General features: G+C 42.4%; 1 protein-coding gene across 4 annotated transcripts in view; it reads left to right on the top strand.

The window, feature by feature from the left end:
• KCTD1 (potassium channel tetramerization domain containing 1) overlaps positions 1–12764 on the top strand; it is a 69348-nt gene extending 56584 nt beyond the window's left edge. For 3 of the 4 annotated variants that reach the window (XM_048289449.1, XM_048289448.1, XM_048289450.1), the window contains exons 3-5: positions 5044–5188; positions 7496–7801; positions 10663–11637. In XM_048289449.1, coding sequence (XP_048145406.1) covers positions 5044–5188; positions 7496–7801; positions 10663–10821 — 610 coding nt within the window. In that variant the 3' untranslated portion in view covers positions 10822–11637. Of the gene's footprint in view, positions 1–5043; positions 5189–7495; positions 7802–10662 lie in introns of all 4 variants that reach the window. The other variant, XM_048289447.1, reaches the window with a different exon arrangement.
• Positions 12765–13098: the final 334 nt, after the last annotated feature.

Here is a 13098-nt window from a genome sequence, read left to right as displayed (position 1 = left end):
ACTCAGTGAAAGAAAATGAAAAGAAATTAATAAGGACAGCTCGGACTAAAAGTTGCAGAGAAAAAAAAAAGTAAAAGCCTGTTCCAGCTCAATCTCCACACACTCCAGAGTGTTAAATAAGCATTCCCATTAGCCACATAAATATAATGATGTGATAATAAAACTCGCACTTTACTTTTAAGGACCAAGCCCCTAATCACTTTGAAACAGTGGATCCAACCAGATGAGTAAGATTTCAAATAAAATACCTTTACTTTGCCATGTGTTTTATAACTGGAGGGAGAGAGATATATTTTCATGAGTATTTTGCTCTTCGCCAGCTGCTGAATATCCGCCGTCAGTGAAATCCAGGCAGTTACTTGCCTTGCCATCGGTGTGGGATTGCAGGTTCCAGGGCATCACTGATGCTCCTCCTGCTGCACAGTCCCCTCTGATGGGTTAAGAAAAGGACTTCACACCAGTTTTCTGCTCTTTTTGTTATTTTGTGAAAAACATGGGGAAAAGGGAAATCTGAGAGCTCAGAACTGTTGAAAGTAGTTTATTGCAAAAGATTTTCAGTTAGTTTTGAGTTTGTAGTGTCCTCTGATAAAGACGTTAATATGAGGAATAACATACTGAATATATTCAATTGCTAGAAACCTGCATTTTCTCAGACAAGTAAAAGGTTTATTTCTACCTTAGTTTGAAAGTGACGTAATATTCTCCATGTTTCCAAACATCAAGGCTTTCAAAGCTTTTCCATGTTCCCTGTATCCTTTTGGTTACAGAAGGGAAGAATTTTAGCTCTATCCAGTGAAGCCATTAAAATAATCTGCAGAACTCCGTCATTTTTCTTGGCATTAAGAGAGTTTTGCAACGGTTGACTTGTTTAATTAGTATTGGCCATCTTGTTCCTAATTATTGCTGCTTTCCCACATTCTCAGCTGAGGCAGAATATACTAAAGTGAAGTCCTTTCTCTTTATGTGTATAATAACAATATATATAAATATTTATACAATGTAAGAGCAAGGTTATAAACAGACTATATATACAGTTTTGCTGCAGATTGAGTATATTTTTATACTTCACAAGCAGGACTTTTTTCTGAAGAATTTGAGAAATCCTGCAAAAAGTGTCATCTTCCTGTGCTAGCTTTTTGGTCTAGAAATACTGTTATGGGAATGCTGATCTGTGGGAAGAAAGATCCATCCCTATAGTATTTTGTGGATTTAAAACAATGATCTTTTCCATTCCCTCTTGTTTGCTCTCCAGTAAACAAGAACTTGTAGCTATACCTGGTTTGTGTCCTTAAAGTAAAACCAAGTTCTCTGATGGAAGCAGGGTTTTCCGCTGGTTATATTTTCAGCCCTCAAAGCATTCGATTTCTGACAGTGGAATATGATACTTAAAGCCACAGACATTAATTATTACCCATTGGAGGTCGCACTTTCAACCCATGGGACATTAATTTTCCTGATATATGGAAAATTCCAGCCTGTTAGTTTTAATTAAATATTTCAGAAGCACATTTTCTTGTAAATGGACTACAGTTTCTTATCCTTTACCCTTGGTATTTGGCTAATTCTGCATATAATTATCATCTTATTTTACAAGCCTCCTTCAAAGCGCTTTCCTGTTTCGAAACTCCATTCAGCTCTTATGTATTTGTCATTTTAAAAAAAAGGTATCTTTGCCAATCATCAGCCAACATTGTCAAGAAGGAGATGGGGATAAACATCTTTCAGGTTTTCTTGGGAAGTGAATTATATTGACTTACCAGTCCCTTCTTATGCCACCAAACTGGTGTCTCTTAAGCATCGTAATCCCAGTGTAGGACCAAGTGGGAATGCCAGCAGAGCTATGGGTGGCAGGGAGGATGGTTATCAAGTTGTATTGTACAGAGGAGGTGACAAGTGAGGCATGAGAGAGAGCTTCCCACTGTGCCCCCGGGAACCCAAAAGTGCAAAGGTGAGGATGCTGCTTTTTCCTCAGATCCTGGCATAGCCCAGTCTCCTCTCCTGATGGGTGTAGCAAATGCAGATTAGGAGCAGGACCGTGTCACCAGAGTTGGATTTCATAGATTCTTAAGTTTTTCCCTGAAGGCCATATGAAGGAAGCTGGAATCAAAATTTTTTCCATCTGAAAAGGAAAAAAGTTTTAATTTTGTTTACAGAAGTCTCTCTGCCAGGGTTCTACCCTTCCAATGTTGTTTTAATATGTGAAAGAGCAGTTGTGTATTGCAAAGTGATCCTTGGGGGCAGTCAGGAGGGAATTGGGACTTTGCAGTTCCTGGGATTTTGCTGCTGTTGCTGCTGCTGCTGCTGCTGCAGGGCAGCAGAGCACGAAGGCAGTGCCGTCTGTTAACACTTCCAGCCCATTCCCAAAGCCTTTCAGATCCCAGGTAGCACTCCCAGTGGCTGAGCACTCTCCTCAGCATTATGGTTTTGTCAGAAGGCTCCATCCTCTGATACTATCTTGCTCTTCTCTAAACAATTAATAAAATGGAGACAAAAAGCCTAGAGGTTTAAAATATGTAATTATATAAGTAATTTAGAACTAGGAAAATGCTGCAGAAACCAATTACAATTATACATTTCAGTAATGACTGACTTGGCCAAATACATGTTTTGTGTGTGAATTCCATGATAAATTTGAAGATGACATGCTTGAGTATAAGGGAAAATTAATTCTAAATGCTGAGTACTTCCATATTAGACATAAAATGTGGCTCATCCACCAAGTGAACAGGAGCCTGTATTATATGGGCTGTGGCAGCTTAAATTTTGAGCAGCGGGGCAGGCAGTAACAAGTCCTTGAGGAATGTCCTGGGGTGATGTTACGAAGCCGCTTTATTCCTTAACCGGCCGCTCGATGCCCAAGGACGCTGCGCCTTTGGGATGGACCCGGGGGCGGGGCCGGAGCCACGGACCCGAGGGGGCGGTGGGACGGCTCAGCCCGGGGGCTCTGGGCTCGGGAGGGCTCGGGAGGGAGCGCTGTGCTGCTTTTCTGGGTTTCCTTTGTGCTCCGAATAGCTGGGAAAAGGTTCTGTTGGGTTGTTTTCTTGTTCTTTTTTCCCTTTCCTTCCTCTTGCCTCACTGCCTCCCTTCTCTGCTCGCCGGTCCGGGGAGCCTGCGGGGTGGCCCCAGCTGGTCCGAGCCCGCGTGTCTGTTCCCTCTCCGGGCATTTGTTGTATTTTGAGGGTTTTTTTAATCCTGTCCTACCCTGTTTTGTTTGGTGTTAATAGACTGTTTGGTTTTTTTCCACTTTCACCTGCTGTGACCCACTTGTCTTATTGGTGGAGGAAAAGGGGAGGCCCTTTTCCCTTTGGAGGAGGCACTCATTCTGGAGTGTTTCCTCCTGAAGTTTTGTCTCCAAAACCGAGACAAGGAAGAAAGCTTGAATAGTTCAAGGGATGGCTTGGAAAAAAAAAAAGTTCTGTACCTGATCATGATGCAAAATACATTTAATTCCTTATATGCTACAGACTTCATGCAACTTGAATTAATTCAGGCATTTACTACAGAACTGTAAATGGCCAGCTGGGGTTAATGGAGTTTTGTTTCTTTCCTGCTCTCCTCCCAGCTGGTGAGAAACTATAGATGAGATTTGTATTCTGTTCACAACTTATATATATACATATATACACCTGCTCCAGGCACAGACATCATTCCAAACTCAATTTGGGTTGCCTGTGCCATTTTCAAAGGGAGGATATTTGGCTGTTGATGCAACACAGTGTATGGTCACCTGGAACCCTGCCCCTGTGCAGTTCCCTGAGAGCCTGCTGCAAGCCCTGCTGCCTCCCCCTCTGGGAGCCACTTCTGTCTTTTGCTTCTTGAACCCCTCTGGACTTCCCTTTCTGCTGGCCAATAGATGGGGCATCTCTCAGCCTGGGGTGCTTCATGCAGCCAGGAGGGCTGATCACCTCTGAGTATTTGGTGGCTTTTTTTTATTGCTGGTGGTGGGTGTTCATTGTTCATTCACTTCTTTTAAAACAAAGCAAAAATAGTGTGCCATGACTGTTTGTTGTCGAAAAGTACTTCCACATTGCATGTACAGACATATGGACAGGCACACAGAATCAGACCTACCAGTCACTCCTGCTCATTTTATTGGGAAACCACCTGTGATTCAGGAGTGTTTTGCGAATGCCCCAGTGCAGAAACAAAACATTTATTTCATGTTACTCTGAGAGTTTTGTTTGGAGTTTTCAGCCCTTCCTATTGCTCTAACTGAAGCTGGTTTGTGGGACCCACATCCAGAAATGTATGTGCGCCCAGTGGTTTATGTTGCAAGACCTGTTGGCAAGCAGAGGGAGGCTCTCTAGGTGGCTGCATGGTTCTGGTGGTCAGTGAGTGGTGTCTAAAACTTGAGACATTTTTCTATAGTATTTGAGTGTTCTGATTGATACCTGCCACAAGCATTTAACTTTTACATTAAAGCATTACCTCACATTGCAATGTTATCAACTCTGTACCCCCCTCTTTATATTACCTCAATGTGCTGCCCTCACCTCAGCTGTGCCTGCCCTAGTGTTGGTTGCAGTAAATGGTATCCAAAAAGTGACCTGGGTTTAAAAAACAAGTGAAAACCAAGCAAAGAACCAAACCAAACTATTCGTCAGGTACCCAGATTTAGTATCCAAACTAAATCAAGTTCCCTATGCATTGCTCTGGAAAGCAGAATGAGTCAGTTCAGGGTGTAGGAGCATCTAGAAGGGATGGGGTGTGCTGAAGGGGACTGTCAAAAGATGTGTCCAAAATAATTGAGAATTTGTCATCTTATGAGATACAGATTAGGGCAGTGAGGTGGGTGGGAGAGGCTGCTGCCCTGGCTTCTTCCCTTCTACCTGCCCAGCTGTGCTGTTTGGAAGTAAATGAAGCCATGCCGGAAAATATATGGCTTACACAGTGGTTTGAAACCATCCCTTTTCTTATGGAACAAAGCCACAGAGCTGCTTCAGTGAAGTTTGCACAGGAGGGTTTTGTAGCATTGGGCCATTTGAGCAGCTCTTGAGGTGAGCTTGGTCTGACTCTGCTCCTTGTCTCTTGTTTCCTCTCCAGAATTGGCCGGCTTTTCGATGGCACGGAGCCCATTGTCCTCGACAGTCTCAAGCAGCATTATTTCATCGACAGAGATGGGCAGATGTTCAGATATATCTTGAATTTCTTAAGGACATCAAAACTCCTCATTCCTGATGATTTCAAGGTGAGATTTCAAGGCACTTGGAATTTTGCATGTATCTTGATAAAGCAAAAATCTGATGTGTAGTCAAAACAGAGGCCTGGACAGGGAATGGGGACTTGCAGGGTATGGTGTTTGATTTCAGGTACATGACAAAAGTAAGAACGGGGTTGCTAAAGTGGTGTCTTCCTTTCCTAGAGTGGCATCAATATTAAACTTTCCCCTCCTGGCTATAGCAGTAATGAAGCAACCTTGCCAGGTTTGACCTAGGGAAATTAAATAGTGTAGGATACTGATGGAAACAGAAGTGATGTTACAATCTGCAACTCACTGCTCATGAGCTTTGCTGATTACTTGTCCTCTCATCCGTTTTTATGCTTCCCTAGTGATTGCAGCAGCTCCTGTTTCCACTCCCACACTGAAATTCAGAAAATGGTGTGTGAATCACAATATTGACAAAATAAACTGCACACATAGTAATATTTGGGCATTAAGTCATAGAATCTTTTCTCCCTCAGACTCTTGAATGCATGCTGCAAGTTTAATTTTGGAGTTTTGGAGAAGTCAGGAATGAACAGTTCTATGTTTATTATTTAAACTTTAATAAAGAGCCTGCTATTTTTTTTTTTTTTTAGCTTAGTTTTTAGTAACAAATTGAATTAGTGGTAGTTCACTGTCAGACAAAGCCTACAGAGGCAGAGCTTCAGAATCCATGTGGTGTTTATCCACTAGTAGGTATGAGGGTGTATATGTGGTGTCTGCAATCAGAACAGATCCTTATCTGTGCTTAATGATCACGCGTCAGTGCACCTGGTTCACTGCAGGAAATGCAGCAACTGGGATTGAACAGGAGAGGTGATGGGTGATGAGGCAGGCATGGAGCATTTGAGCAGCCATGGAGCAGTTCACACTGGTATGCAGTCCTTTGCCTCTCATAGCTGAGACAGTTTTTCAGGCACTTGGGGCATAATAGCTGTGAGGTTTTGTTCGAGAGCTTTATTTCAGCAACCTTTGAATCATCTGCGGTAGACACATCCTTGCTGCTCCATACGTGATAAGGGTAGATCTCCCTTAATAATGTGGGAGTTTGGAGCTAGCAGATAAGCATCATTTCCTGCTTTTGAAGCCTTAGCATGGCTTTGTGCTGCTCTCAGCACTTGTCCTGCAGGTAATCAGAAATACAGGAAAAGGAAAAGCCACCTTTCATGCAATATTAAGAAATTACATATGTAGAGCCTTTTAAACACATAAATATACTGTAGCTGTGCTGAAATTAAAAATGTAACTCCTGGCAAGTTCACCCAACTGTGATGTTCAAAGGGGTGTCCTCCCCAGTTATGCTTAAAGGTGTACAAAAAAACAGTGATTAAAATGCACAGTGTTTCTTGTTTCTTAGAAATACATAGATTACATTACTTTTTTGTTACACAAGAAATGTAAACAGTATTTTTACCATGATTTAGGTGTCCTCATCAAGTATTTGGTTTCTAGTTCAAATTCAGGACCATACTGACTGTTAGCAGGCTTCTCTTGTTGTCATTCTGTTTCTCTCTCTTCCTTAATTCTCATGTATCTCTTTTCTCTGTATAAATATTTTCCAAATGGTTTTATGCTCTTACACCTAGAAAAACAAGATTTTTTTTTAATGTTTTTTGAAATTTAAAAAATGGCAGTAGGCAGACTCCACATCATCAGTTCTAAATTACTTCTGCAGTGGCTATGCCTAGAAATGCATTCCCTGTGCTCTGGCATTTGAGATGATGTAGTAAACAATACTAGTGGCAAAATAGGGAAGTATTAAAAAATACTTAATTTTTAAAATGCACTAATATGTGCAAACATTATGCAAATATCTGAATCATTTTACACTAACAACCATTGCAGGCTCCCTCATTTACATTCTTATACCTGTTACAATGCCTGCTAGTATTGCTGTAAGATGCAATGGATCCTAGTGATGAATTTTCTGAATCCTGATTGAATTCTGTTCCATCTGTTCAATGAGATCATTATTATATGACATCACTGTGGGGATAAAATATGGGGAAAAGTGGGGGTTTTTTTTCAGAAGAGAATCGAGCAAGCAGGGAATTGAGCAAGCATAGCCTTTCTCTACTCTTAAAATTGCTGCTATACTCAGTCTGTTTCAAGTGGCTGATGGTTATTTTTTGCTTGTACTGTTATTTTATTACACCTTCCTACACAGTAATTAGGAGCTCTGTCTGAAGGGTTCCAGACCTAGAGCAGCGTTGGCCTGAATAACCATATACCTTAAGCACCACATTAGCAATGCCTCTCTTAATTGTGCACAGTAATGTATGTGTCTTTCAGGACTACAGCTTGTTATATGAAGAAGCAAAGTATTTTCAGCTTCAGCCCATGCTAGGAGAGATGGAACGGTGGAAACAGGACCGGGAGAGTGGCCGCTTCTCAAAGTCCTGCGAGTGCCTGGTGGTGCGAGTTGCCCCAGATCTTGGCGAGAGGATTACCCTGAGTGGAGATAAGTCATTGATAGAGGAAGTGTTCCCAGAGATCGGTGATGTGATGTGTAACTCTGTCAACGCCGGCTGGAACCACGACTCTACACACGTCATCCGATTTCCGCTGAACGGATACTGTCACCTCAACTCAGTTCAGGTAGGAAGTCACGTGCATTTTTTGAAAGGGAGCTGCTGGCCACGTGCCAGTGGGCTGCCCCTCTTCCATGTCACTGGAGCGTTTTGGTGAGCAGAATCAGCTGGAGGCTTTAAGCAAGTGATTTACTTCTGCGCGTCAAGTTGTCTTTCTCCATTTAATTCACGTATCACCAAATCTCTTTGCAAACAAGCTACAGTAGTGTTAGAATTTTCTGTGGTCTCAGGGAAGACCCTTCACTTTCACTTTCAATATTTTTTCCTAATTTTTTGGGGCATAGTAGAGGCCTGTTGCGATCGATAGGACAAGGAGTAATGATTTTAAACGAAAATAGGGCAGATTTGTACTAGATAAAAGGAGGAAAATTTTTCAGTGAGGGTGGTGAAACACTGGAACAGGTTGCCCAGAGAGGTGGTGGATGCCCCATCCATGGAATATTCAAGGGTCCGGCTGGACAGGGCTCTGAGCAGCCTGATTTAGTGAAAGATGTCCCTGCCCACTGCAGGAGGGTTGAACTAGATGCTCTTTAAAGGTCCCTTTCAACCCAAAGTATTCCATGATTCAATGTAGCAATGTCTAAAATCAGTAGCTGTTATGAAATGGATAAGAAAAAATCCAGGAGACAAATGCAGGTAGTTCCTGGAATAATTATAATAAACTTCAGTGTTAGTGTTATATGTTTTATCCTTTGTTGGTTAAAAGCAACCAACCTCAGACACCTGCCTGCACATAGTTAGCACATCCTGCATAGCCAGCACTTGCCATCTGGAATCATCAATAGCACAATTGATGCTGTTTGGTTTAAACACACCTCCTACATGCTGCAGACTCATGAGTGAATTCTTACACAGAACAGCAAGCTGAGCTTGGCATCTCTTCATCTGCCAGGTCCCACTGTCCAGGTAGAGAATCACAGAGTCATTAAGGCCGGAAAAGATCTCCAAGATCACCGAGTTCAGCCTCTGATCAGACACCGCCACATCAACTAAACCACAGCACTAAGTGTACATCCAGTCATTTCTTGAACATTTCCAGGGATGCTGACTCCACCACTGCCCTGGGTAGTCCATTCCAATGCTTAACCACCCTCATAGTGAAGAAATTCTTTCTGATGTCCAACCTGAATATCCCCTGGTGCATCTTGAAGCCATTTCCTCTTGTCCTGTCGCTGGTTTCCTGGTAGAAGAGCCCATCACCCACCTTGCTTCAGCCTCCTTTCAGGTAGTTGTAGGTCACCCCTGAGCCTCTTTTTCTCCAGATGAAGCAAGCTGAGCACTGGGGCATGCACTGAAGGCTGGCCAGGCACTTCACTTGTGCTAGCACTTAACACAAGGGTCTAGACAGACATATCTAGACCTATCTAACCCATGTTATGCTTGGACAATTGTCCCTTACCAGCCTTGACTCTCATGCTGAAACATCAAAATTGTTTTGTCATAGAGATTAATGCAAATTTAGGACAGCCTTAGATGTCAGATTACAACTGAAAAGGAGCTTCAAGGACGGTTCTTTAGCCACATCATGTGATAGTTATCAAGGCAGTTGCATCCTTCAGCACTTTGTCACTTATTCTGATGCTTACATTTTTGTTGCATAAATAAGAATTACAAAGCATGTTTACTGATGTGAAAAACCTGAGTCAGAGTGGCAAAATATGTACAGGCTTCAAGAGTGGTAATGATCCCACACTGATAACAGGAAGACATAAGCATCTCCCAGTACTAACAAAAATGGGAGACAGGACAAGGACTACCCATAGACCTGAAGAGTGACGTACAGACCAAATGGTTTGTTCAGGGCTGAGCGTTTCCAGAGCTGACTCCACCACATTTTTCTCAGGACCCAAGTTCTCCTGTTCTGTTTTTCAGCAAGTTGCACCAACACATTTGGGCAGGGGCAGGGGATTTTGGCATATAGTTAAAAGCTAAAGGTCAGGGTAAACAAAAATTGCACGTGTGTTTTGATCGCTGTTTCCAAGTCTCTTTTCCTACCCCTTCCTTTTTGATATGTCTGAAGTGCAATTAGCCATGCTCAGGAACTTTGGAAAGACATTTGCCAACCTGAAGCATTTTATGTAGAGACATGGCATGTCTTCTTTGAAGCATTTTTAAACCTCAGCTTACTTCTCCTCCCACCCTAGTTCTTTGCAGCCTTGTGCTGTGCTACTTGCCAGTGTTGTCCCAGCACCCATGCAAGCCAATTTGACAACTGGTGAAATAGCAGGGAAAGCTTTGGTAGGGACCTGATTCCAGCACAACCCTTGTGAGGTCTGGTCATGCTGAATGGAGGGTCCCACATCCTCTGGGGTCCAGGAGCATCAGCCCCTTCCTTGGGGCTGGTGCCTGTCAGGCTGACCCTGGTAAATCCCAGGAAGAGTCTCCTTCACAGGTGAGGCAAAGGAAGCCCAGAACAGATGAAGATGATGATAAAAGTAACAAAGAGTTGGTTTTTAAGTCTCTAGTAAATATCATGGTAGGTTTTCTGAAATTATGACTGTGTTATCTACATTGTCACCATTTAGTTGAGGTGTTTCCTCAGCATCTGTTGTGCAATCCTGTATTTGCCCTTTTGTATTGTAAATTCTATGAAGCAGAGAACGTGTTTTTCTAGAAATGCTTCTGTGGCCAGAGAAAGACTGGATTTGTTGGCAGTACTAAAAAAATAAAATAAATTTTTCTTCATTTTTTTCTTTTTCACTGCTCAGTGGCCATAGTCAGCAGAAATCAATCTAGTACAGTTAATCTATGTAACCACTTTTTTTTTTCCCTGGCTGAATCCATTTGAAAACAGCAGCTATTATCATTGGACAGCAAATCATCTGTTTATTTACTTATACATTGGTGTTTGTTTCCTCTTTTTTGCAGGTACTTGAGAGGTTACAGCAAAGAGGGTTTGAGATTGTTGGCTCATGTGGAGGTGGGGTGGACTCTTCCCAATTCAGTGAATACGTACTGAGACGAGAACTCAGAAGGACATCTCGTGCACCCTCTGTCATTCGAATAAAGCAAGAGCCTCTGGACTAAAATGGACATGTTTCTTTATGCAAAAAAAAAAAAAAAAAAAAAAAAAAGGAAAAAAAAAGAGGAAAGAAAAAATGGGACATTTCATGTGCAGTTTGGACTCCAAACAAGTCCTGGAACTAAAATTGAATAAAAGACACATTTATATCAAATATAGAGACCACACCTGAATTCATATGGGAACACTTGGAATAGTAGTGAGAATAATAGTAACCTCAAGGTATAAAGAAAACACACACACACATAAAAAAATATGTATGTATATGTATGTCTGTACATATATATATGTATGTATATGTCAAAGGGTAGGAAATGCAATGACAAAATGTGGTAGATGAGGTTGGCGCTGTGATGGCCATTAAGTGTCCTAGGCCCTTCCCGGGCCCACTTAACGGTGTACAAGCCATTGCCAGGGGGGGATTCATAGGCTACTCTTCACCCATTTTCCACTGCCAAACAGCCATCCACTTTTTAATGTGTACACACCTTGACTCAATTTTATTTGCATATGGAGGTTTATGTCTGTCTTTTTTAGAGGTGGATGGGCAGGTGTTCAGGAGACGACCATCCATTGCATTGGAAAGCTGAAATTTTAAATGTAGTTTGTACAGAAGTCGCACACTTTTTGTCTGCCCTCACAGATGTGAAAGGTTAACTTTTCTTTTGAATGAGTTTTTTTGTTGTTTTGTTTTGTGTTTTTCAAAGGGGGCCAGAATAATTAATATTTGGTAGAGATGCTCTGGTTTGAATCTGCTGCTTTCCTACAATTTTTTCAGATTTTATAATGTATTAAATACAATAAACTCCTGTTTAAAATAACAAGGGTCTGGTTTAAGCTAACAGAAGCAGAGAGGTGGGATTGCACTGCACTCCAGTGTATGGAGGGGCAAAGAGAGCACTGGGGCACTCTGCCTGCACAGAGTGGAGTGAGTTAAAGGCAGCAGAGGCTGTTGAGGGATCTTCTGGTGTGGTGCATATAGCTGCTATTCCTTCAGCACTGTCCCTTTTAAGCTTTGTCCCAGCTGGAAGAGAAGCTGTTGGTCAGATGTGAAAATAACACCAGCTCAGCCCAGGGAAACCCATCAAAAAATGACAGCTGGTTCTGTAACCTTCACTGTAACTTGCATAATTCCCTCTTGATTAAGGAGTTGGCAGCTTTGACTCTCCAAGCCCCTGCCTTGCTGAGCATTAGTCAGCCTGTTTGGTTTTCATGTTGCTCATTTCCCTCGTTTCAAGCCATTGTTCTTCTGCCTAGAGAGAGACATGGCCAGCCCCTTGGGTTACCCGCCGGCTGTGTGGCCCTTGGTGGCAGGCAGGAAATCCGCGCCCTGCGCCCTGCGTTAGATGTCCTGCGAGCTGCTCTCTTGCAGAGTCACACTGAGGCCACTTCAGCAGGCACCGGCTCCAGGCCTGTGAGATTTTGCAGAGGCACCACATCCCGCTGCCGATGCACAGACCGCTCACAGGTTGATGCACCAGCAACCACCACCTTTCCTCCAAGGTGTCTTTTTATGCACTGTTACAGAATATGACTGTGTGATCATCCTAGTATGGAAATTTCTATGAACACAATGGTGCTGGCATTCCATTCACTTTGCTATTTATTTAAGAAAAGAAAAAAAGAAACTGTTAGATACATGTAACAAGGTTTTTAATAGTCTGATAACTAAACAAAGCAAGTTACATTTTTTCTGGATTGTATTAAAAGATGTCAGAGGATATAATTAAATAACTGGCAGCACATATCAATGGTTTGGAATTACTGAAATATAAAAATGAGTGAGGGAGGGGGCTCCAAAAATTGAGGTTCATTAGCGGGTTATTAGATCTTCAATGTGATGCTGATCTGTCTATTCACAGTACTGAAACAGCTGCCTCATTGAAAATGCTTGTTTTCAATTAGCAGCAAGAAGTCCTCTTACAAAATAAACAAATGCTTGCTCTTACTGCCCACAATTTGGTTGTTAGTCTGCATGAAAGTCGGAAAGCTAAAACCCAGGGAAATAAATATTTTTAGCAGATCTTCAAACCGTCAGAAGTGATGAAAGTTGTGATGTCCAAAAAGATGCCAGTCCCCATGGGTTTGAGAGTATGTGGGTGCCAGTGCAAGGTAATGGGATTCTTCAGAGACTGCTGCACAAATCCTCCCTGGGCATCCGGGTGGAGCTGCACTTTCTGGGGCCTCCGCAGTGTTCCCGGGGATGTGTCTACACGCTCTGTTCTGCCCAAAGGTACTCCCACATCCAGACCTGCCCTGCTGGCCTCCATCTGTGCATGTGG

This window comes from Corvus hawaiiensis, chromosome 30 (genome assembly GCF_020740725.1).
Source record: "Corvus hawaiiensis isolate bCorHaw1 chromosome 30, bCorHaw1.pri.cur, whole genome shotgun sequence".
Classification (NCBI taxonomy): domain Eukaryota; kingdom Metazoa; phylum Chordata; class Aves; order Passeriformes; family Corvidae; genus Corvus; species Corvus hawaiiensis.
The sequence above is the reverse complement of the archived record's forward strand: the minus strand, read 5'-3'. Positions and strand labels throughout refer to the sequence as shown.